Source organism: Lepidochelys kempii, chromosome 10 (assembly GCF_965140285.1).
Source record: "Lepidochelys kempii isolate rLepKem1 chromosome 10, rLepKem1.hap1, whole genome shotgun sequence".
Classification (NCBI taxonomy): domain Eukaryota; kingdom Metazoa; phylum Chordata; order Testudines; family Cheloniidae; genus Lepidochelys; species Lepidochelys kempii.
Genome location: NC_136389.1, coordinates 85,061,334 through 85,087,270, shown reverse-complemented (window position 1 = coordinate 85,087,270; position 25,937 = coordinate 85,061,334). Strand labels below are relative to the sequence as shown.

Below are 25,937 nucleotides of genomic sequence, written 5' to 3'. Positions count from 1 at the left end.
CAATACTGCAGATGTGACCTCACCAGTGCCGAATAGAGGGGAATAATCACTTCCCTCGATCTGCTAGCAATGCTCTTACTAATGCAGCCCAATATGCCGTTAGCCTTCTTGGCAACAAGGGCACACTGTTGACTTGTATCCAGCTTCTCATCCACTGTAACCCCTAGGTCCTTTTCTGCAGAACTGCTGCTTAGCCAGTTGGTCTCCAGCCTGTAGCAGTGCATAGGATTCTTCTGTCCTAAGTGCAGGACTCTGCACTTGTCCTTGTTGAACCTCATCAGATTTCTTTTGGCCCAATCCTCCAATTTGTCTAGGTCACTCTGGACCCTATCCATACCCTCCAGCATATCTACCTCTCCCCCAAGCTTAGTATCACTTGTACCCTCAGTAAGTTCACAATTCATCCCATCATCCAGATCATTAATAAAGATGTTGAACAAAACTGGCCCCAGGACTGATCCCTGGGGCACTCCGCTTGATACCGGCCACCAACTAGACATTGAGCCGTTGATCACTACCCGTCGAGCCGGACAACCTTATAGTCCTTTCATCCAATCCATACTTTTTTAAACTTGCTGGCAAGAATAGCGTGGGAGACCGTATTGGGACACTGGGAACTTATGTTCAGTTGCTTGTCCAGTGTGACCCCTCAATCCTTTTCAGGGTCCTTGCTTTCTAGAATATAGACCCAACTCTGCAGGTATGATCTGCATTCCTTGCTCCTAGATGTATAACTTTGCATTTGGTTGTATTTAAGTGCATTTTCATTGAATGATACCAAGCTATCCAGACAGCTCTTGTGACTGTCCTATTATTATTGACCACACCACCAATCTGTGTCATCCACAAAGTTTTATCAGCAGTGATTATATTTACTTCCAGAAGTATTGATGAAAAAGATGACTTCCACCAATTCCTGCAGCATTCCATTAGAAATACCCCCACTTGATGATGATTTCCCCATTGACCACCACTTTTTGACATCTGTCACTCAGTTCTTAATCCATTTAGTGTGTGTTCTATGGATACTACATACTGCTAATTTTTCAAATCAGAATGTTGTGTGGTACAAAGTCAAATGTCTTATATCTATCCAGTTACCTTTATTAACCAAACTTGCACTAACAAAGACTGAAATCAGAGGTTTGTTTGACAAGACCTATTCTCTATAAAACTAGGTTGATTGGCATTAATTATATTCCTAGTCGAATTCTTCAATAATGGTAACTAGCCTATAGTCACCCAGGTCAACCCACTTTCCCTTTTTGAATATTGGCACATTAGCACTCTTCCAGTCTTCTGGAATTTTTCCAGTATTCCAAGATTTATTGGAAGTTAACATCAGCAGGTCAGAGATCTCCTCAGCCAACTCTTTTAGGACTCTCGGGTGCAAGTTCTCCAGACCTGCTGGATTTTAAAACATTTATCACTAGTAGATGTTGTTTAACATCCTCCTCTGTTACAATGGACTGGAAAGTAGTTAGTCATCCTCGTGTGACACAACCACATCATCCTTCTTCTTTCCAACACAGAACAGAAATAGTTACTGAAATAAAGCAGTGGTGGAGCCCTGAGCCACATATGCTACCAGAGCCTAATCAAGAGAAAGTATTCAGATGCATACATGCATCCAATCACCAATGGTGATTAGCAGGCTATATGTGGCCTCTGTGTACAGTCAGAGACCAGAACTGATAAGCAGCACAAGAGGGAAAGCTCACCTTGGCCTCCAGGGTACATACAGCGAAAGGCCCGACCAAGCTCTTCTGCCTGGACCCTTCCTGCTGGGGTCAGCTCTCCACCCCATTTCAGCACCAGTAGCAGAGATGGGGAGGGCTCCTTACGGGCATCTAAAACAGATAAACAGGTAGTCACCAAACTGTAAAATAGGGACACAAGCTCCAGAGACCAGGGGGACTACAGGGCAGCGGCAGAGGAGTCTCAGCATGGGCATGATTTCAGTGGGCGCTGGATCAACGAGAGCCTGTCTAATGGACTTCAGTGAGTGCATGATTAGGGGGTTCTGGATTTTGGGGACATAGGGGTCAAATTTCCAGTCTTAATGACAGAAGTTCAAGACAGGGCATGTGAACTCCAATCCACCCTAAGGGATGGGGGTATGGCATAAAGCATTCAGGTGTTAGCTCCAGTAGGTCTTGCCATAGTGGCAGAGTAGGCATGCATTCGTCCTTCTGACCAGCACTCTGCTCAGTTCCCACCACCCCAAAGGTGCAGTCCAAGCTGGGGTGGCAGAGCAGCACACAGGTACTGAGCCCCAGGGATTAGAACCAGTCTGAGAGGGAGTGCGTGCGGGGTTTTTAACCTTCGTCTTCACTGGAAGCTTTTGGGTGTCCACGAGGCAGGTAGGTTAGCTGCACCTTGCGGTTAATGCCAGAGAAATGTCCGTACCTGTCACAAAGGGAGATAAATCAATATCCTGGCCCCATAGCCAGGGACATTCAAGCTCCCTGCAATGCCCTTCTTACAGTCCTTGGACGAAGTTCATTTCCTGGCAGCACCACTAAGTGGTCAAGTTGTGCACTGGTGCTCTACATCTGTGACCCAGCATACAAAGCTGGCAGGTTTGCCTGCTGCCTCATTTAACAAAATGGTCTGAAAACAGAAGACTTTTTTGGACTCAGAAATTAAGAGTGTTTGAAACCCTCTGGACACTAATTTCTATCTATACCTTTGACAGATAAATACAAGATCCCATAGTGCTGCCTCCTAGGCCCAAACAAGGTGAGATCTGATCTACTTATTAGATTTGGGCTTCTGTATGTTCGGAGATGCCATAAGACCACCATGTCACCTGTTATGTTGGCCCCATAGGCTATTCTGGATTTGGCCTTGTTTGCCTTACAGAGGTACTGGATTCACCAGGCCACATCAAGGTTTCAGTTTTCCTTTTGTCGCACTCTTGGTGCTAGAACAACCTCACTGAGCAAAGCTACCTCCATTCCATTTGCAGATCTCTAGACAGAGGACATTATATGCACAAGTGCTGTGCATCAAGGGGATGATTTTTCCTTTTCTCCAGCAGTGGAAGTTCCCAATTGTCAAAAGAGCATTGCTAGGTCAGGGTGCTGGGCCTTTCTACATGAAAACCAGAAGACGTCATGCTTACAGTGCCCAAAAAATAAGAAGTGGTGCTTGTGGTGCGAGAGTTTCGGAGCAAGCCCTGCTGGTGTCATCCTCCAGATACTGCTGCCTACAAGGAGGCTGCAGCCTCTGTCACCCCTAGGGGACTGGCCAGGCAGGACATGAGCAGCACACAGTGCTTCAGTAACGTGTCTCCCTTCTGCAGCTGCACTATTATCCGCCGGGGAGTAGGTAGCCCTAACATGAGCCTCCACCCCACGCGACTCGCTCTTACTCACATTTCCAGGACAGTTTTTAGCTGCTCCAGTTTGGACTTCCTCTCCTCGATCTCAGTGTCATTGTGAGTTCCCAACTCCACCACTAGCAGGCGCGCAATATCCAGCACTTCCTGTCAGGGATAACAAGCACCATCTATCATGTACCCAGAGAGCTTGCACCCCCTACCCTTCCAGTGCCCCAAGGCTACGGACACCCAGCCCCACAGTCACCAACTCTCCTTCCAGTGTGCCAGGGAGGATGGGCACTCAGATAGCATGCACCTAGCTCCATGGCCACTCACATCATTGAAACGGTTTCCCACATTCATCTGTGGGGACATTTTATTCTCCAAGACACAGCCTTAGCCAGGATAAGTTAAGGCCAGTTCTGGTTTCTTCCACTTTCAGGTTGCAGCTCTGTCCTGCTCAGAAGCAAACACAAGCCTTCAATTCCTCCAGTTCTCGAACTTTGAGGCGCTCTCTCACCGAGACAGCACCGTGATGGGAGAGCAGCAGGACTGACATTATTGTGATTCTACAGCAGTTCATCTTTCCTCAGGTTCTTGCCCATGAGCAGTCCCTGCTGGAAGCTAGTGACATGACTTGCTGTGTATGTGATGGGGAGAGTGCTCAGGTAGTGCTCCTCCCATTGACCATCCCCACATAAAGCTTTCTCTGGGATCCAGATCACCCAGATCTTCTGTACAGTGACCCCAGGGAGGTCTTCCCCTCACCTGCAGCTGCTCTGGTTTCTTCAGCTTCAGCTTCCCTGTCTTGTAGCCATCGTATTTCTCAAATAATTCGAAGAACCTAAACAGACAGACAGACCTAGTCAGATTTTCAGTTCTTCCCATGCCAAGAGGATGGTCATGCCTACATACCCAGCTATGCCTCTTCAGTGAGAGCTGGCATGTCAACAGGCTCATTCCTGCCCCCAGAATTTCCAGGAAAACAGGTGCTTTCAGCCTGAACTAGGAGAAGGAAAGAGTAGCCAATGGTTTCTCTCCTTGACAGGGGCCCTTCCCTTTGCAAGTGCCCAGCAGAAAGTCCAAGATCTTGTACTTCGAACAAGCCTTCATCCCGAGCTGCCCTCTCCCAGTGCTTGCATGGAAAATGTAGGAGCTTCCTGGGGCAGGCTAGATTGACTGAGTTAAAGATATTAGCTCTGAATGGAGCTAGAGAAAGCACCACTTCCCATGCAGTGGACTCTCATGCTTGGTCCATGATCTCAGCAGCTAAGCCCTCTACCTATCATTTCTCTTGACTGCAAGAGTCCATACGCCTTCTGCTGCACCCATTACCTAGAGTGTTTAACCTCCATCTTCATCTTCTGCTTGGGGGTGCGGTCTCCATGCCGTATCACTGCAATAACACAGCGCAGCTCCATCCTAGCGTGGGAGAAACCAAAAAGCATAAGCCCTGTCAGGAGACAGCACCCTTTCCATATATTCCTCCTTTTCCCATTCCAACACCTACACCAACACAAGGAGACAGATCCCAGTCTTGTGGAAACCCCTTTTGCCCCCATGCTCTCAGAAGTCTGCTTCAGTATTAGAAAGCCTACACCAGATCTGGAAGAATCCCCATCATCAGATGCGGTAACCCCAACCCAGACTGGCACACAAGTTCAGAGCCTGCAAGACAGGAGTCAAAATGCTACAGCCACATTAACACCACAGCAGACAACAGAGTCACAGAATTCACAAGCATGATGTGCAAGCATGAAGCAGCAGGAGATTCTGGAGGCGTGAGCTGGGCCAGATGTTAGGGCAGCTGTCGGAACAGGACTTTGGACTGTGCCAAACTGCTTTCAGGAAGTGCACAATCCCACTTTGGGAACACAGGAATGGCCAGACTAGACCAGACCACCGAGATACCGGTCTCTGCCTTTGGCCAGGACCAAACGGAAAAACCATGCACCAGGCAGTTCTGGGACAGCCTGCCCCAGAGCCAGTTTCCTCTGATCCCCATTAGTTGAGCCAGCTTATGCCCAGAAGCAGGAGCGATGATATCGCTTCCAAAACTTTTCAATAATTACTACAGTAACTCTGGCTGTGCTTATTATCCATATAAATGGCCAGTCTTTTTTTTGAGTCCTATGCAGCACTTTGACACAATATGCAATTGTGGCAATGAGTTCCACAGGCTGTCTTGTGTGAAAAAATATTTCCTTTCATCAACTTCAAATTTGCCACCTTTCAATTTCATTGACTGTTCTCGACAACCTTTCCCAGAATACAAGAATAAAGAGAAGTTCCTGATCTACCTTCTCCAGATCAGTCATTATTTTATATATTTTTATCCTACCCTCTTATTTGTCTCCTCTCTAGGGTAATCATTCCAATCTTTTCTCTCTCTCTCTTCATAGGAGAGTTTTGTCAGGCTCCTGTTCATTATCACCCCCTCTACACCCCATCTATTTCTGGTACAACCTTTTTACGACAGGGTGACCAGAATTGACCACAGTATTCTAAATGAAGACATCTCACAGATTATATAATGGCATCATGATACTTTCACTATATTGTTCTCCATCCCATTTCCTCAGTATCCTACCAGGTTTGTTTTGACTGCAGCTGCACACTGAGCAGGGGGCTCACGCAGCTGTCACCATGACACCCATGTCCCTTCCCTGAGTGGAGATCGTTACTTTAGAACCCTCGAAGGCATATGAGTGGTTCATATTATTCCTCCAATGTGCATTAGTTTGCATTCCTCAACACTCAATTTCATCCTTCATTGTGCTGCCCTTCCCTAGCTTGATTAGGTCTCTCTAGTGAGTTACAGTTTGTGTTCTGCATAGACCCAAATGCTTGGAGGGGAAGCACAATGCTCAGGGGGAGTATGGCAATCCTTGGCTACCCATGGGGGCACCCTTTGCTGGGGCTAACAGATACTCACATGGTGCCTGAAGTTGTGGGGACAATGGGAATATCCTCTGCCTCCGTTGGGATGGACCAGGGAATCTGGAACTGGGGAGCCAATTCCCGCATGATTATATTCCTGGAACAGACCAGAACACAGGAATTCCATTCCCTTAGCAATCTGCACCCAGTGACAAGCTCCCCTAGAATTCCCCTCCACCACAGACTTGCTCAAAACCCATTATGCCACAGATGGTGCTTCCTTTAGTCCTGCACACACTCTCAAGTCAGATTTTCACATCACAGACCCAGCAGGAGAGCTCCAGAGTGCAGCAGGTGTTGGCATCCTTTGCATCAGTCCAAACAAATGCTTTCCCAGTATCTCCAGTACAGTAGCTGGGTTCGTAGGTTATAAGAAGGCCAACTCATCTACAGTTGATATTGGCTGGCAAATCTGCATCTGAGAGAAATTAACCCCTTACACCCTGGAGCTTCCCCATCCTAAGCACTTACAAGTTTCAAACACAAAGCAAGTGTTCCCTGCTCAGCAGTTTGCCGAGCTCGCCAGAATAAGGTGAGCAGGGTTATACCACATACTTGAAGGAGCTCCCTCTCTCACACACACACACACACACACGCGCTCTGGCTTTAGCTCTTTACATACCCAAGAATTTTGGCGCAGTCATCATAATACTTCATGGAGTTCTTCACAAAGCTGAACCCATTCACATCACAGACAAAGGAGTGGCCATTTGCCCGCAGAAGGTCAAACCCACACACTGTCTGCTGCATGAGAAGGAAACAAAAGGCAAGGGATTCAGACAAACCTCCCCAAAAGCTCAGGGTATGGGGCAGGCAACACAGGCCCGGCCCAGCAGCTGTGAAAGAGGACTATGCAGCACAGGCCTAGCCAATACACTGTGCAACTTGGCTCCACAGAGGCCTTCCAAGCTCTGCTTTCTCTGGCAGGAAGGCTAGGGCTCTCTGGTTTCAGCACCCCCACACCACCAATACGTACACTTCATGGATTCTGGGAGAAAGAGACAGAGGAGTTACTTACCAGTAATTGGCCCTTTCAGGTAAGCCTGTCGGATCAAGGGTCTGCACCATGAGCAAATGAACCAGGACAGCAGAACTGTCACAACAAGCATAATCTCTGGGTGCCAGGTCAAGAGTATATGAGAAATGACTACACTCTTGCTCTCAGTCCTTTGAGCTCAAACCTCAGCTGAGGGAAAAAGCCACATACAGAGCTCTGAGAAGCAGCATTACAAAGTCCTATGATGAAGACAGCACAACTACTATGTAAGCTGTCTTAAGTCTCAGCTGAGTGCACTGGACATCTCCAAAATGTACATGAATGTCTGCTAGGTCATAACAATAGCAATATATAGCCCAATTCATTTGGTCCGTTACCCCTCAGAGGCTGTTCGACTCCTGGTCTCACCGGCACAGAGCTCAGAAGTGGGGAACTTGTGGATAGGTTTGGTTCCATACAGACAGGGTCCCATATGTTCTGCAATTCCACAGCCATGGCATTTGTGTGGAACCGTTTTCCACAAGCTTTTCTCCTCAACCACAAGGGCTAGAAAAAGGAGGCTACTTACCAGTAACTGGAGGTTCGAGATATGTGGTCCTGGTCTGAATTCCAAATGTGGATGTGCACTCATGCCATGTGCTGCAGCCAGAACAGTTTTGTATTGTATCAATGTCCTTTGACCCGCACGTGCATCGTGCCTTGTCCACAGATGCATCCAAGGCTATAAGAGGCCGTGCGGGTCGATGCTGCTCCAGTGTCCTCAAGAATGGCCTGAACCTCCTTAGGGAGCCCAGACAGCTAGAGACAGCAGTTGTGACGAAGTACTATGCCAGTCGCCAATGAGCATGATGCAGTGTCGGCAGCCTGTACAGCTGTCTGGAGGCTCAACTTGGTGAGCAGTTGACCTTTGTCCAGCAGCACCTGGAAGTCTTGCTGTTTGTCTGGCAGTAGAAAAGCCTGAAACTCTGAAAGCTTTGAATATGTGAGGAAGTCATATTTCTCCAACAGGGCCTGGTAGGTGGTGATACAGAACTGCAGTCCCACAGAAGAGTAGTCCTTCCTATCCAAAAGGTCCAACTTCTTGGCTGCCCTGTCCAGAGGAGTGACTTGAGGTGGTGTTGGCAAGCATGTTTGGTCGCTGCATGAACCACCAGTGAGTTGGGAGGTGGGTGCGTGAAAAGGAAGTCCGTGCCTTTAGACAGGACAAAGTATCGCCTCTCTCCAAGTGCTTGGTGGTAGGGGCACAGTGGGCTGGTGTATGCCAGACCATCTGTGCTGGTTGCAGGATGGCTTCATGAATGAGGAGGGCAGTCTGTGAAGGTCCTGGTGGTTGTAGGAGGTCCAGTAGCTGGTGTTGTTTATCCTGGATCACCTCCCGCATGAGCCCAAAAGCTATGGCCACATGATGAAGCAGGTTGTGGTATTGTTTATAATAATCAGGTGGGGAGAGGGAGAGCAGGATCAGTGCCTCATCTGGCAATGAACAGGCTCCAACAGGGACCCAAAATACCAGTTGCACTATATCTTCCTCCCCTTCACAATAAGCAGAGGAGGGTGCGGTGCAGGTAGCCGATAGTCGGCAGGATGCCGCCAGAGGCACACTATGGTCCCAGTACAGGTCCCATGGAGGCTAGTAGGACCAAGCAAATGCGTCGCTGTGCAGTGGCAGACCCCGGAGGGAACCATGGCTCAATGAGGATACAGTGGTCGGCACCTGGGATCTGGACTGTGAGACTGGGCAAGTGAGAAGGAGGGATCTGGCTCCGAGAAGCACTCAGACTCGGAGGATGGGTCCACAGTGGCAGATTACCCACTGGGCCAACGGGCCCATGCCCAGAGGCCTCGGCCAATTGGGGGCCCTGGAAAAATGGGCGCCACCGCACCCCAACCTGCCTGCCTCTCCTGCCACGGAGCACGGGAAGCCCCCGTAACCAGACCCCCACTCCCTGGCAGGAACGCTTTGGGGGGGGGTGAGAGGGGGAGGGAAGAGACTGCAGGCGGAAGGGGTGGTGAGGGGCTCCCCCCCCGACTTGCTCTGGTCCAGGGCCCCACAAAACCTAATCCGCCTCAGTGGGTCTGGTAGGGGTGGAACCGACAGTGTTGGCAGTGCAAATCATGTGGAAGAAGTGTGCCACTCAGGAAGGACCAGGAAGGCAGGACTGAGGTGTCCAGGGAACCAGAGAGCAGCAGAGAATCAGAGTATGGAACCAACAGCTTCACAGTGGGTCTCAACAGTTCCACGAATCCAGATGTGTGGGGGGGACCACGTGTGGTAGTCTGAAGGGGCCAAGTGGGGGGGACAGTGCCGGTGGCTGCTGTGATAATGGCATCGGAATAGTGACCATGGCTGAAGAACATGTCTGGATGCGTGCACCAAGAAAGACAACTGAACCAGTGCAGCTGCAATACTTGGGTCTCCTATCCACATTATTACTCTAATGGTGCAGAGGAAGGGGTTTTCAAGACTGGCTCTAAATGGTGCAACCACACTGGTGCTGAACCCCTGAGAAAAGCAAGGAGCAGTTCCACATGCAGGCACAGGACCAAAACCAGGGGGTAGCAATGCCACAAAGCATCTAATGTACACAGGCCCAACAGCAAAACAGACACTGAAAAAGTGGTGGAAAACACCCACCAAAATGTACATGAGAGTGGGAAAGAGTAGTGAAGGAAGGGACAGGCCAGGGGAGTAGCAGATGGCAGGCCACAAGTTAGAGAGTGACACCAACCAATGTAACACAAGCAGGCTAAATGTTCTCAGCCCACATGTAGCTGAGAACACACAGAAAACTTCTGAGCCGCTCCCTTCGCCCCCCACCCCCGTGTCCCCTCAGCTTTCCTGACTGGTTACAGACCTCGGCCACAGGGGTGTCAGGGCCACTGGGGTGACAGGCTGTAGCATAAGTGGATGCCTGGGGCACAAACAGGATGTTTCAGGGAACAGTCCGTTACTCCTACAGAATGGGAGATGCACAAACCTTAAAGGCAACACAGACTTTCCTGGCAACTAACTTCTCCATGGCAGTCAGCATGACCGGATAGCGGATTTCTTTCCCCTCACTGTCCCGTTCAACTTTCCCGTCCAGAGCAGGGGACTTCCGGGCTTCCGCATGGGCATAATCCGGCCCAACTGTGTACACCTGGGCAGAGACAGAGGTGAGCTAGGTGGCCTGTATCACTGGATTATCTAGCCAGGTTCCAAAAAGTTACAGCTGAGCAGACAGACAAACTAACTGGAACCCACCAGGACACACCTGGGCTGCAGACATATGGAGAAGTGGAAGGGGGTTTGGTGCCACACACTCTCCTCTTTAATGTCTGAAGCAGACAAGCATTAAATCCTCACCCTGATCAGGCAGTGCTGTCACTGACTATCTGGAGGGAACACTCCAAAGAGTTCTCAGCAGAGTTCTTAGACTACTAAGACCACAGCTACCCAAGGTCTGGCCAAGGAGGCAGCCATCCCTCACTTTCACTCCAGCCTTCTCCTCACCTTGACATCAGTGCCATCTGTAGGCATGAACTCCTCGTAAATGTACGAGCCCGTTTTCCGTACACTGCTTTCAGGGGAGTAAACACTGCTCCGGCTACCGATCTGAAATCAAAAGATGAAGAGAACCTCAGAGGAGGTAAAAAGGGAGGTGTTCAGTGTGAGCTAAAATATGCTCATGCAGGATCCACTGCTGCAGGGGGAAAAAGAGTGAGGAACCACACAGGCCAGGCACCCTAACTGCACTTATTAGTCTGTCAGTCTGCTTGACTGTGGATAAGTCTCTCTCGCACACGAACACACAGCAAGCCACCTAGCAGCACAAAGGGAAAAGTACTTTCCCTTCAAACTCTCCTCTTTTATGATAAAGTGTTCCACTGTTTGGACTCTGCCTAACAAAGAGCTAAATGGGAAGTTTAAATAAATTCAAATTCAGCCACACAAGAGCTTGGCAATGTAAGCAATAGCACTTCCTTGGGAACAACCTAATCCAAAAGGCTGCAGCAAAGAGGGATGGAATGGGACCCTTGAAACTGGGTATGAATCACAGAAATGCAAGGGTGTAAGGGACCTCAAGAGGTCATCTAATCCAGCCTGCAGCACTGAGGCAGGGCCAAGTAAACCTAGACAATCCCTGATGGGTTTGGAAATTAGGTTGGTTTAGTGTGATTTGTTCTTGATAAATTCATGTGGACTGTTATTACTCTGTTATCCTCCAGGAGCTTACAAATTGATGTTTTAATCATATGTTCCGGTATCTTTCCAAAAAGAAAAGGAGTACTTGTGGCACCTTAGAGACTAACCAATTTATTATCTTTCCAGGTATCTAGTTAAGTTGGCTGGTCTATAATTCCCTATGTCCTCTTTGTTCCCCTTTTTAAAGGCAGATTCTGTGTTTGACCTTTTCCGTTCCCTGGCACCTCACCCATCCTCCATGAGTTCTCGAAGATAATCGCTAACAATTCCAAGATTACTTCAACTAGTTCGTTTAGTACCCGAGGATGAATTTGGTCAGGCCCTGACAACTTGAACACATCTAATTTACCTTAATATTCTTTAACCTGTTCTCTCCCTATTCTGGCTTGTGTTCCTTTCTCCTTGTTGTTAAATGTTAATTGTGCTAAGGATCTGGTCACAATTAACCTTTTTAGTGAAGCCTGAAGCAAGGTAGACATTAAACACCTCAGCCTTCCTGACATCATCTGTTATTAGGTCTCCTTCCTTGCTAAATAGTGGACCTACACTTCTATTTTCCTCTTGCTCCTAATGTATTTATAGAACCTCTTCTTCTTATGTCCTTTTATGTCCCATGCTGTACATAAAAAGAAAAGGAGTACTTGTTGAAGTGAGCTGTAGCTCACAAAAGCTTATGCTCAAATAAATTGGTTAGTCTCTAAGGTGCCACAAGTACTCCTTTTCTTTTTGCGAATACAGACTAACACGGCTGTTACTCTGAAACCTGATGCTGTACATAATGCATTTTGTGCCGTAGCCTTTCCAATTCGGTCCCTACATTCTTGTGCTATTCTTTCATACTTCTCCTTAGCAATTTGTCCGTGTTTCCACATTTTATAGGTTTCCTTTTTGCTGTTCCACCTTTAACATTATCTATGAGAAACTTCAGCACTCCTGAACCACTTTTCCCCTTAGGTAAGGTCCCATGAGAAGAAAATCTACCAGTTCTGAGTCTGTAAATTCTATATTTTTGAAATCCATCATTATTCTGCTGCTCTCACTCCTTCCTTTCCTTTGAACCATTAAATCTATCATTTCATGATCACTTTTATCCAAAATGCCTTCAACCTTCAATCAGAACTAATTCCAATTCCTCTAGGTCAGTCAGAATCAAATCTAAAGTGGCTGTCCCCTAATTACTTCCTCCACCTTCTGAAACAAGACATTGTCCCCAGCACATTAAAAGAACTTATTGGATAACAGCTGCCACATATTGTAGTTATGGAGGGGCTAGTATTAACTCCATAATTCACGCTAAGTCAGAAGTTTTCAATTTAAAGGAAGCTTTAAACCTTTACTTTTTAAAACATCGTATTGATATGATAAAAACCAATCCACAAAATGTAAATTGACACTATTTGAATTTCCTGGTGGTTTGAGAAAAATAACTCAATACAGAGAGAACAAGAGCTCAAAAATCACCTCTTTGCATTTTCACGTGTCTCACCTTTTTGTACCTCCTTCTGCAATAAACCTACGGCACTCCAGCCAAATTGCTGCTCTTAATGCACAGATTGCTCAAAATACCAGCTATACAATTGCCGTGCTTGTCTATAGAGCATTTTATAACTTTTTACCCATAACTGAAAGTTTGTGTGCTATGCCGAACCTGCCAATTTGACAGCAAATCTGTCATATGTGAACACCACCACTCACTTCTGAGGGCAAAAAAAGGAGACCAAAAGTTCAAACCTAACCTCATCTATCCTCTGTTTAAATTCCCATGCAGTTCACTACCCATATCATTGACTAGGACAATAAACCCCCAACTTAGATGTCAGTCAGGGAAATACAAAAACAAGAAGTCATTAATGCAAAATTTCAGCAGTGCCCTCAACATTGCTAAGGCAGAATAACTTCCCTGCTGCATAGAATGTGGGAGTCAGATGTGGAGATCTATTGATATAAGTTGATACAGAAGTAAATGAATTATAGTGCAAGTCTCATACGCTGGTGTCCGCATTTGTGTTGTGTGTCTACAGGAAAAGAAGTGAAAGCCATATGGAGTGCAGTGTTAACAGCACTGTAGGCAATATAAAGGTGGAAAAAATGCACAGGTCTTTCCCCCAGCCTATTTCATAGAATCATAGAATCATAGAATATCAGGGTTGGAAGGGACCCCAGAAGGTCATCTAGTCCAACCCCCTGCTCAAAGCAGGACCAATTCCCAGTTAAATCATCCCAGCCAGGGCTTTGTCAAGCCTGACCTTAAAAACCTCTAAGGAAGGAGATTCTACCACCTCCCTAGGTAACGCATTCCAGTGTTTCACCACCCTCTTAGTGAAAAAGTTTTTCCTAATATCCAATCTAAACCTCCCCCACTGCAACTTGAAACCATTACTCCTCGTTCTGTCATCTGCTACCATTGAGAACAGTCTAGAGCCATCCTCTTTGGAACCCCCTTTCAGGTAGTTGAAAGCAGCATTCAAATCCCCCCTCATTCTTCTCTTCTGCAGGCTAAACAATCCCAGCTCCCTCAGCCTCTCCTCATAACTCATGTGTTCCAGTCCCCTAATCATTTTCGTTGCCCTTCGCTGGACTCTCTCCAATTTATCCACATCCTTCTTGAAGTGTGGGGCCCAAAACTGGACACAGTACTCCAGATGAGGCCTCACCAATGTCGAATAGAGGGGAACGATCACGTCCCTCGATCTGCTCGCTATGCCCCTACTTATACATCCCAAAATGACATTGGCCTTCTTGGCAACAAGGGCACACTGCTGACTCATATCCAGCTTCTCGTCCACTGTCACCCCTAGGTCCTTTTCCGCAGAACTGCTGCCTAGCCATTTGGTCCCTAGTCTGTAGCTGTGCATTGGGTTCTTCCGTCCTAAGTGCAGGACCCTGCACTTATCCTTACTGAACCTCATCAGATTTCTTTTGGCCCAATCCTCCAATTTGTCTAGGTCTTTCTGTATCCTATCCCTGCCCTCCAGCGTATCTACCACTCCTCCCAGTTTAGTATCATCCGCAAATTTGCTGAGAGTGAAATCCACACCATCCTCCAGATCATTTATGAAGATATTGAACAAAACCGGCCCCAGGACCGACCCTTGGGGTACTCCACTTGATACCGGCTGCCAACTAGATATGGAGCCATTGATCACTACCCGTTGAGCCCGACAATCTAGCCAGCTTTCTACCCACCTTATAGTGCATTCATCCAGCCCATACTTCCTTAACTTGCTGACAAGAATACTGTGGGAGACCGTGTCAAAAGCTTTGCTAAAGTCAAGAAACATGTTGTGAAGGTTTTGGGTGGGTGGGTGGAGCATATTCTGATGCAACCTTAACGGTCACTAAATAGTCTTTGTTTGACAATTTAGCATTTGGATTGTGCTAGGCATATTCAAAACCCGGAGGAAAAGCTGCTCCCCGCCCTAAAGAACGTACAAGCTAAACAAAAACAGACAAAGCATGGGGGAAGGGATAAAAACAGACAAATAAAGCCTCGAGAGTGACACCAGACACGGAGAGCAGAGCGCGCACCAGGGTGAGACGCAGTCTTCACAGAGCGATTGGTGGTGTGCAGGGTAGGGAACTGTTAGATGTGCCTCCGGAAGTCCTAGCACTGCCACACAGGTGAGCAGAGCTCCAGCATGGATCCACGCGCACTCAGCTGCTATTCTGTAGGGTGGACACTCTCCCTTGTGGCAGGTTAACCTCCAAGGAAGTCATTCAAGGGGAGACTACTGGAGTTAATTCTGTAGCGTAGATACACCCAGCATGAAGTCAGGGGCTAAGGCATCTGAATGAAAACTGCATTTGCTTGTACTACCCATGACCTCTAGTGATCATGCTGATGGGATGAGCACTTGAGCAATTTTTTTTTTTTTTTTAAATCTACTAGGCTTTTTGGGGCTATTCTATTAGTGTATGTGGTGTGATTGAGCACATAAGCCAGGCACTGCTGCTGGAACCGTTTCTTCAGCAATTCCTGACTCACTGTGATTTAACACCACATTCTTAACATGGCATTAATAGGTGTTTGCATTTAACAAGCAACAAAATCTCAGTCAGCTTGAAACCAGATTCCCCCACCACTCCCTCCAGGAGGCCCCACAAGCCTTTCCCAGACCCAAGGACTCTCCTTCCAGTGGTGCATCTCTGGCCTCGAGGCACATGGGAGTTCTATCTATCTGCCAACAGGCATGCTCTGTAGTGTCTACCCCACAGCCAATGGCCAGTGGCAACTGGAGTTCCCCTCACCTTCCGGAAGAGCCTCTGGCTGCCCCCACCTGCCGAAGTTGGGTAGTAAATATAAACATTGTGATCCTCCGCACTGACTGGCTTCTCTACAAACGGCTTTGGGAAAACGGCTCCATTCACCTCCACTTGGTCCTCTCCCTCCACTAGGTTGCACTCTGCAGACAAAGCACAGCAGGAGCAGGTCAGGAAGAGGGGAAGCCTGCTTCAGAGGATCCAGCTCACCACTTCCTCCCCACCTCACTCCTCTATCCCACGTCAGGGTCAGCAGCATAGACTGCGAATCATGTCTGTTCAGGCTTGCCACCAAGGTCTGATCTTTAACAGCAAGTCCCTTTTAGCACCATCCTTGGAAGCACTCCTCTGGTGGAGTCAGCTCTGATCACAGCCACACTGCCCAGGCATTTGGGGTGTGCTGCACAGGATACTTGGGAATAGCATCAGGCTGGCCCTCTGAGGCCTTAGTAACCAAGGGCACACAGGGGAGCCAGGCACACCAGTTTGTTTGTAAATGGAGGTTGAGAAGCATCAGCATCCCTATGTACCCGAGCTCTATTCCCAGACTCTTCTGAGGCCGAGCCACCTAAAGCGGAGCTCTCTGGGGAGATGAACTTGCCATCTGTCACTCCCACTGCCCCCTGGGTACACTCACCATCCGGCTTGTCAGGATCTCGATTAAGCACAGCATAGCGGGGCAAGTCTATGCCCTCTTCCTGCAGGATCCGGTACACTTCTCGCCTGCAGGGACAGGGCAAGAAGTCAGTGGCAGCCAACACAATAGGCGGAAAGGTCATAGCTGTGACCTCGACACAAAACTTGAAGATTTATCACTAAGTAGAGTGAATGCAACAAGGTCTAGGTTTGAGGTTCAACGTGGATGGGACTAGAACCCAGGTCTGCAGGATGGCTGGCACCCTCATGCCACCACCCGGGAGCCATGGAAGGACCACAGGCATCACCACATAGACAGACACGACAGGAAGTTACACCTTGAAAGCCCAGACCAAGAGATTTCCTTGTGGTCCCTTACTGGTCCAGCCATCCCACTGAAGCCCAAGAGGAGTTCCAGGAATGCCTATGCAGCAAGGTGGACTCCCTTGCCAGCTGTAGCAATGGACCTGCCTCTCGGCTTGCTCTTGGGATCCCTGACCCCAGCTCTGACCCCAGGTTCCTGACTGTCGGAGCTGTTCCTGGCCTCTAACAGCCACTATTCTAACCACTAAGAATGCCACATTGCGTGACCACTGCGCCTGACTGCCTAAGCCCCAGTCATGACACTAAGGGAGGCAAAGCACCTGCATGCACCTGCCCAGAGAAGTCTACCTCCCATCCCTGATTGGAATGCCTGTGAGCAGCAAAGCATTGCCCACCCTGAACTAGGATACCCATGTCATGGATCCACAGGACTAGTGCTATGGCTCCCGGTCTCTTGGAGGAATGCCTTCAGTGTGCCAGATCTCCTAGGGGGTTTCACTCTTCCTCCAGGGTAAGCCACGCAGCTTCCCCATCTCCTTAGACTGTACCTCTGAGCCTGCAGCCCCCCTGCTTCCCACCGTAAGCACCATGCAGCAAGTCCAACTCAGACTCCTGATGGAGACTTGTACACTCTTAGGGAATTAATGCACCTCACCCAGCGTTTGTAGTGACACTCACAACTTTGTGAAAACAGTCAGGTTTATTAATCAATTGGAACACAGCTTAGGGAGGCTTTAGGGTAGTATAGAGAACTGAAGGTTAAAGCACAGTCCATTCTGGCCAGCCTAAGCCCAGCCATGCTGCAGTGAACCCCTTGGTTCAAGCTCTGTCTGTCTTGCTGTCTGATTTCCTGCATCAGACCAGGTGAGAGCCCCAACTCCTTCCAGCTGCCAGCTCTTATCCCCCACCTCATGCCTCTCCTGTCCTTTGATCTCAAGCTGGGGGTTGTTGTTCAGCTTCCCTAAGTAGAGGTGGGGAAGTCCATACCCCTGTAGGTCATTGCTTGGTAGGTGTCAATGTTCTGGCAACTGGATTTGCAAGTGGCTTCTCAGATGCTCCACTGATATGGAGACTAAGACCCAGACAGCGGGGCAACACCCTCACCTATGTCACTCAGCATGCCCTGAGAGCAAACAGTCCTTTTCCACCCCACTGGGTAACAATGTAGCATATAGGGGAAACTGAGGCACAAACAGGCCTCAAAAATATTACAAAATATTCCCACTTTGTCACAATCTAATGGTAGCTGGGTGCCCATCCTACTCACCTGCACCCACCCAACCTGGACACCTAGGCACAGCAGAGCACCACTTTCGACACCCTCCAGCACTGGACAGCAACAAGTAAGCGTGGTAGAGACCATACCACAAGAAACCTCCACCCTGGTCAGGGACACCTAACAGCAGCAGAGTTCTCACACTCACGGGTCCCAAATGGGGAAGCTATAGTTTTCACACCAATAACTACCTTCTTTGCATCTGCCAATCAGAGTTTGAGGGCATGCCAGTCACACAACTCCAGGGGAGCGTTTTGGGAATGCAAATTTGAAGGGGAGGGCTGGGTGTGACACTCTAGCCCTAAACATCCAAGGCCAAAGTTTTCAAACCTTGCTGCCTACTCTGACTTCTAAACCCATATTTAGATATACAGCCTGAATTTGTTAGGCGCTGGGCACCCACAAATCAGCTGGTGTTCCTGGGAGCTGCAAGTGCTAGACCCCCTAAGTAAGTGCTAGGTCTCCAGGAGTCTAACCTTTTAGCACATAGCTACAAAAATGCTGGCTGTTCCCACCTCATCCCCAGAATCTCACCTGCCCTTGCTGCTGCCACTCCCTGCTTCCCTACCCCAGGATCTGACCTGTCCTTACTAATCTCTCATTCTGTGAGCTCACTCCCTTGCCCTACTTCACTCTGCCCTTCCCACACTCTGTACTAATCAGGAAATATCAAAATACACCTGCTTCCATCCGAGTAAGTCCATTCCTTCCCCTTACATCATCCCACCTGGAAGTTATGAGGAGATCATGTCCCAAAAACCTGCTAAATAGAGGCAACCAAGGCCCCTCCTCCATCCCTTCTACCCACTAGCACAGGGAAGGTGAAGCAGCAGCAGCATTTGTATAGCACTCAGGGAGACCAGAGTCAGCCAGGCAGTTCACCCGCAGGGGAAGGAAGGAGATTCTCCAGGCACTGAACCCCTACCTGTCCTGGATGTAATACTGCATATCAAGGTCATTAATCAGAAACGGATTGCACAACTTGGCGTAAGCAACTGCCTTATCCAGAGGGAATCCTGAAAAACAGCAAAAGGTGCTATTAATGCAAGTTCCCTGCTGCCAGGCCTGTGGGTCAGGGGCTGCCACAGACCTTTAGAGTGGAAGGAAATGAGGCAGTCGCAAGGAGGCCAGTTCTCCACTGGCTCGTTCAGAATGACATCTTCTCCCATGATCACCACTGTGATGTACTCAAACTTGCACAGACGTTCCAGGATCTGGGTCATGGGCTTTGACTTGGACTTTTTGGTCATGGCACAGATTCCGACCACAATCTGCCGTTCTGGAGGCTGAGGGGAGAAGCAGGAAGCTTATTATTGAGCCAGTTTGCTCAGTGAATTCAAATTGCAAATGGCATAGAGAGGCAGCAATTGTGAACAGACATGGGGCTTTCCCCAACCCACACACATGCTTCATTCTCTCTTTAGATCCCACCCACGACACAGGATTCAGCAGGTGAAAACTATTAAAAGCATCTTAAAACACCGATTCTCCAGCACACGGAAGATTCTCCCTCCTATCTCTGAACATCTACACTAGCATCAGATTTCAGAGTAACAGCCGTGTTAGTCTGTATTCGCAAAAAGAAAAGGAGTACTTGTGGCACCTTAGAGACTAACCAATTTATTTGAGCATGAGCTTTCGTGAGCTACAGCTCACTTCATCGGATGCATGCCGTGGAAACTGTAGCAGACTTTATATATACACAGAGAATATGAAAAAATACCTCCTCCCACCCCACTGTCCAGCTGGTAATAGCTTATCTAAAGTGATCACCAGGTGGGCCATTTCCAGCACATTTCCAGTGCTGGAAATGGCCCACCTGGTGATCACTTTAGATAAGCTATTACCAGCTGGACAGTGGGGTGGGAGGAGGTATTTTTTCATATTCTCTGTGTATATATAAAGTCTGCTACAGTTTCCACGGCATGCATCCGATGAAGTGAGCTGTAGCTCATGAAAGCTCATGCTCAAATAAATTGGTTAGTCTCTAAGGTGCCACAAGTACTCCTTTTCTTTTTACTAGCATCAGAGTCACTCTCTAAAGCACTGCAAGCTTATAACTTGTTATAACTTAACTAATATGTGGTTCTAACATCTCCTCTTTGCATACACATGCGAAAAGTGATTTGCACACATACACATTGGTGACACAAGCACATGCACAGCCAAGCAAACACAGATCATGGACAAGCATGAGAATTTGCACATGTTCTCTTCCACACAGCACTCATTCTGCAGTTAGAAATTGCCATCTTTAAAAGCAGTTTTACCACAAAGTTCATGGGCTGAATCTGCAAAAATGCTTATAATTATTTTTTTTATTCTTAAAAACAGCGAGTAACTTCCTCCCCTATTCCCCACCAGTAACACCAAAAGAACTCAAGAAAATTTGTGCAAACACCCCCCCATCCCTTTTCTTTCTTTCTTTTTTTTTTTTTTTTATTAAAGTCCCCTATGACAAGACACCACAAACAGGAGAATTCAGATAAACGCAAATGTTTCAGATTAAGAGTGCATGAAAACTAGGAGTCAGAATGAGAATTCTCTGCAAACCTGATTCCAGCAGTCACAGCCAGTGCAGCTGCTAGAATGGCTGTTTTTTAAATAGCTTGGCCCTTGTTGTGCCAATGTTTCTACCTGATGAGGCATGGCAGTATGCTTTTAGAAGGACAGGAGCAGAGATGATGAGACCAGCCTCCTGCGGGGCGCTTCTTTGCCAACAGAGTCAAGGAAAGAGTAGGGACTGACTGGAGCGTTCAGAGGTCAGCATCTACACGTGGGAGTAGCATTTAGTAAGGGGCTTTGGCTAGCACTCTACTCCCACTACCACTGGCCGCAAGGGTAAAAACCATTAAGAGTCAGAGGAGTTCTACTGGTCTCTTAATAAAAAGCTTAGACCCGGGAGTCAGAATCCTGCACAAATGGGATCTTCAGACAAACCATCTGTGACGTTATTGACATAACCTGGGAACATATAGATCATTCTTGCAATCAAGGTCCTGTTGTTGCACCAAATCTTATATAAAGAGAGTCAGATGAGGTATCTAAAACAAGGTTATGGTTTGCTGGTTATGATTATGCTATCTGTATATGTGTACCATTTTTATAGTTGAAGGTATGAATATTGGCTCTGTACTTCAAACTTATGCTATGCTTCTGGGGACACCCCAGACAAGTTGGTGTCAGCTCTGCTTAGCCTGCTTGATGGCCCATGAGCTATACGGTCCCAGGTTATGTCAATAACGTCACATCATCTTATTAGTTTAGAAGGATTTTGACAATAAGCTAAATACCCCAGAAGAAGAGATAGAATCATAGAATTGCAGGGCTGGAAGGGACCTGGAGAGGTCATCTAGTCCAGTTCCCTGCACACTCATGGAAGGACTAAGTATTATCTAGAATATCCTTGACAGGTGTTTGTCTAACCTGCTCTTAAAAATCTCCAATGATGGAGATTCCACAACTTCCCTAGGCACTTTATTCCAGTACTTAACCACCCTGACAGGTAGGAAGTTTTTCCTAATGTCCAACCTAAACCACCCTTGCTGCAATTTAAGTCCATTGCTTCTTGTCCTATCTTCAGGGGTTAAGGAGAACAATTTTTCTCTTCTTCTTGTAATGGTCACTGACCCACACCAACATGTTTAAGGAAATATTTACAATAGGAAATGCTCTGCAACCTCCATCTAGGCTCTTATGTGCCCCAGACAAATATGAAGCAGTGACATGAACACTACAATCCAGGACAATATGGCAAGGGGAGAGACAAAGGAATTCAAATCCCTCATGCCCCCAACCACCACATTATTAAACCAGTTATCAAGAAAACATCTTGACACCCTGTCAGTTTCAACACCCTCCCTCCAGCAGCAAGAGAAACAGAGGACTCTCTAGGGAGCTACTTCATCATTTTCACATAAGAAAACATTCTGCTTATTCCCATCCAGTCCACCACCACACTTCATGTGAACACAGCTCCCCCTTCTATTTATGGTACAATACTTGTCTGCATTAACCCTCGGAGGCTCAGCCCATATCACACACCCAAGGCCAAAGGGTCAGAACCCATAAAGCTACAGATGGAAGTCCTGCAAAGCCCCCCAGAGGGCCCCTGGCCAGTGCCACACAGAAAACACTGTCACGTGGTAACTTCAGTGCGGTCTGTCTGCATTATTCATGGTGAATTTCTTCAAGTAACTAAGAATGATAAAGGGGTAATAGAGCTCCAAAGGAAAGAAAAGGTACAGCAGTGCCTGCGCCTCTGAATTAATCCCACTTACAAAGGGGGTTGGGAGAGAGGCCAGTCAGGGGGTTTGCAAACAGAGGCAAAAGGAAGCAGTCACTAGCAGAAGGAGATTACTCTTTTCTGCAGCCTGTAATATCAGGGTACAGATGATCTGTGATCCAATATAAGGGCGAAGCAGCCAAGCCCACCCTGTTGCTACCACCATTTAAAGGACCTGAAAGAAAAAACCCTAGAATTTGCCCGAGCATTGGGTGCTGAGAACAGTGGAGCAATTGTGCTGCATTTGGTGTTGGGTAAGGCTAAGATTTTTGTCACGGATATTTTTAGTAAAAGTCATGGACAGGTCACGGGCAATAAAGAAAAACTCATGGAAGCCTGTGATCTGTTCATAACTTTTACTAAAAATATCTGTGACAAAATGGGGGGCTCAGCTCCGGGTTCCCCCCACCACCCCTGGACAGCTCAGAGCTCTGGGGGCCCCATCGCAGGTGGCCTGGAACTCTGGGGTTCCCTTGCTGTAGCCAGGAGCTACAGGAGGGCCCCTGCCAGGGAGACCCTGCAGGTCCCAGGAGCTGAAGAGGAAGTCACCGATTCCATGGCTTCCGTGATCTCCGTGAGAAAATCATAGCCTTAGTGATGGGGATCTAGGACATTACATTTCCATACTACTATGCACACTGCCTGGTTTGTATGGCCTGCAGGTTGTGACAGCCTGGAACCTCAAAAGTAACCACACATGTAAAAACTAAGCAACCGAGAAGAAAGCTGGACATGGGACACACACAAGCACCCCACTCCATAGCACCAGGACCTACTTACCGACTCTGACTCCTCATTGTCCTCAAAGAAATCAATCTCGTCTGTCTTCATGTTTGATCCCAGAAAATCTGTCTCATCATCTCTGGTACCAACAAAAAACCTGGGAGTGGTGCTCTCGCCCTCATGGGAGGTCGTCAGGGACGACATTACAGCCTGGGTGGCCGACCATCCCGCTCTGGAATCATCATGTACAAACCAGGATAAAAAAGAACCCACAATGGGGAGCAAGCCAGGGCTGATGCCACTGAAGAGAGCCTAGGGTGGGTGGGGCCGGACTAGTGCTGTGTGAATGAACCCAGGAATGTAATAGCAGTACTGGTGGAAGGTGCCTGGGGCTGGAGGAAGAAGACTTTAGGCTGGGTGGGGGCAGAAGCCAGTGATATTGGAAGGTGCCCTGAGAGCAGGCTGGGGGAGCCCAGCATCCAGTGCCATTTCAAACAGGCACCTCCAATGTGCAATTAATCCATCTGCACTAGCTGGGAGGGGAATGGTGTCATTGCTAAAGTTAATGAGTTGGACGTGATGAAACTTAGCCCTTACAATGCTGTACATTCCAGACTGCTGACTACATCAATCTCCCATCCTTGAGAACACCAGCTGATACTCAAGAGGGTGGTGGGGGAGCGAAGGAGAGAATGAAGACTGCTTCCCAACCCCCAAGCTTCAATCCCTTCGCCGGTCAGGAAGGCCTACAAAAAAAAACCAAAAAGACAAATCACACAAGGCACTTAAGTTAGTATGGTGGGGGTAGCAGAATTTCAGGACACTCCATGGAGAATGGGAAGCAATATTTAGAGCACGTGACCGGAAGTCAGGATTTCTTAAGATCTAAATCATAAGTAGGTCACTTAGGGCTCAATTGACAAAAAAATAGGCACCCCTTTGTATGCACTCCCCAGGCAGGCATAGTTTTTCCATACATTAGAGTTTAAACACACATTTTTTAAAAAGTTCAATTAAAAATAGTTTTAAATCCAACATGTCTGTTCTTTAAATAATTGTTATTTTCATCCATTCTGTCTGGCTGCAATCTTGGACCACGGCTTTAAAAGTAGTTTCATGGTGCCACAAGCCTTCCACACACATTAAATGGGCCATGGCCAGGAAACAACTCAACTACTCTCCAATTCTGCAGATTCCTATCTAGGAGACCCAGGTTTCACAGAGAAATCACAGCAACCAAAATCAATTTAATTAATTCAGTGCAGCCTTCCTGCGTGGAGACTCAGATCAGTAGAAGAGTGCTTTACACCCATATAGCTTAATTTGGTTTGTTATAATTTGTAGTGAATGCAAATGGGTGATAGAGGAGATGGACTTGTACTTGAGGAGGTTTCTCTTACTTAGGAAAGTTACTATTGGCTCAGACATTTAGCTCGCAAGAGATGAAACCATAATTTTACCAGGCCAAGACGCCCCAGCGTGTGGAATTATTAAAGCTGCTGGAAGATTGGTACAGTTGAGTATAAGCAGTAGGTATTCTTTAGAATTATAAAGTGATGACAGAGAGGGAGCAGGTAGACAGAATGCAAAGGCCCAAGAATTTAACCTAGTAGGATTCCATAAAGGAAGGATTTTGGTGCACAGGAACTATAATTATGGAGACAGAGGGGAGAGAGGCAGGAACAGAATCATAGAATCATAGAATATCAGGGTTGGAAGGGACCCCAGAAGCACAACAGAAAGCCGAGTTTGAGAGAAGAGAGTGGGCCACCATGTTGAATGCTGCACTAAGGTCAAGGGAAACAAAGACTGAGAAAAGCAAGCAGCAGCCAGCAGCAGCAGCAGGTTGGCTCTCCTCTAGGTGGATAACTATTGCTATGCTATGGCCAGACAAAACCCCAGAGAGCATGCCACCATGCTGTTATATGCAGCCGCCTCTGTCTCCAGGCCTCCATGTCACCTTACCCCACTCCAACCTCTAAAACTCTCATCATTGCATTAACACCACCAGCCCAGCTCCAACAATGGTAGCTACAGTAGGTGCACCAGCAGAGCCCAGGCAGCCACTGGCTGTTTTACCACCATGTCATCTAGACCTGCTCTGAGTAGTATCAGTGACAAACTGATGATGCCCTGTGGATATTAGCACTCTCTCTGATACTCCACCAGTGACAATGAAGTTGTAGGAAGTATAGGAGAGAGACATTTTTTAAGGGAATGCACTGCACTTAATTTAGATAAAACTTACATCATCATGATCTACACACTCTGATAATTTCATCCTTTTCTCTAGCAGAGGTGGAACCTTGGCGCACCATATGCAATTGCTTTTGTATTATATAGCCATTGCCAACACTTTGTCAACGTGTGTCTTCTCCAGGGTGGATAAAAATTAATGGATTTTAAAAAAAAACAGATTTTTTTTAATTTAAATCGTATTTTTTAATAAAATGTTTTTTGAGGAAAAAAACCTATCTAAAGATAGTTTTAATTAAGATACATGATAGCTCAAAGATATCTCATCATGGAATAGGGATTATAAATTCTAATTCTATAGTATGAGACAATATAGTCATGTAATGTTTAAAAAAAGTTTTGTAAATAAATTCTAATAGTTCATGGATTAGAGACCCAATTTTATGGGGTTCCAGGGGCTTCTGTATAGATTATTTAGGTTAATCGTTCTATCTACCCAATGGGACTCGGTGCTACCGTCTAGAAGATACCATCAGAGATGCTTAGTTTTGCAGTTCTCAACAGAGATAACATGCTTGTTAACAGCAAAGACAGTTTTTAAATAAATAAACAAAATTATATAGAGGTGAGAAATAACAGACCTCAACCCTATCGTCCCTCTGCAAATTTGTGTACACAGAGTCAATCCCTTACCTCTCTCTAAAAGTGCAAAGTTTCAAAAAGTTCAATGAATAGAAGATTGTTGGGGGCGGAATAGATCTGGACAAGGAGAAGACGTCTGGAGATAAA

The 25,937-nt window shown here is 47.2% G+C and overlaps 1 protein-coding gene across 11 annotated transcripts in view; it reads right to left on the bottom strand.

Moving 5' to 3' along the window:
• PPIP5K1 (diphosphoinositol pentakisphosphate kinase 1) overlaps nucleotides 1–25,937 on the bottom strand; it is a 153,532-nt gene that overhangs the window by 124,696 nt on the left and 2,899 nt on the right. For 7 of the 11 annotated variants that reach the window (XM_078854702.1, XM_073304631.2, XM_073304633.2 and 4 more), the window contains exons 2-15: nucleotides 23,010–23,698; nucleotides 19,035–19,230; nucleotides 18,870–18,960; nucleotides 16,346–16,431; nucleotides 15,697–15,851; nucleotides 10,756–10,857; nucleotides 10,241–10,402; nucleotides 6,888–7,009; nucleotides 6,261–6,362; nucleotides 4,661–4,747; nucleotides 4,094–4,169; nucleotides 3,381–3,490; nucleotides 2,324–2,409; nucleotides 1,722–1,850 (exon numbers count right to left, since the gene is read on the bottom strand). In XM_078854702.1, coding sequence (XP_078710828.1) covers nucleotides 1,722–1,850; nucleotides 2,324–2,409; nucleotides 3,381–3,490; nucleotides 4,094–4,169; nucleotides 4,661–4,747; nucleotides 6,261–6,362; nucleotides 6,888–7,009; nucleotides 10,241–10,402; nucleotides 10,756–10,857; nucleotides 15,697–15,851; nucleotides 16,346–16,431; nucleotides 18,870–18,960; nucleotides 19,035–19,230; nucleotides 23,010–23,156 — 1,651 coding nt within the window. In that variant the 5' untranslated portion in view covers nucleotides 23,157–23,698. Of the gene's footprint in view, nucleotides 1–1,721; nucleotides 1,851–2,323; nucleotides 2,410–3,380; nucleotides 3,491–4,093; nucleotides 4,170–4,660; nucleotides 4,748–6,260; nucleotides 6,363–6,887; nucleotides 7,010–10,240; nucleotides 10,403–10,755; nucleotides 10,858–15,696; nucleotides 15,852–16,345; nucleotides 16,432–18,869; nucleotides 18,961–19,034; nucleotides 19,231–23,009; nucleotides 23,699–25,937 lie in introns of those variants that run through there. The other 4 variants (XM_073304629.2, XM_073304638.2, XM_073304640.2 and 1 more) reach the window with 4 other exon arrangements.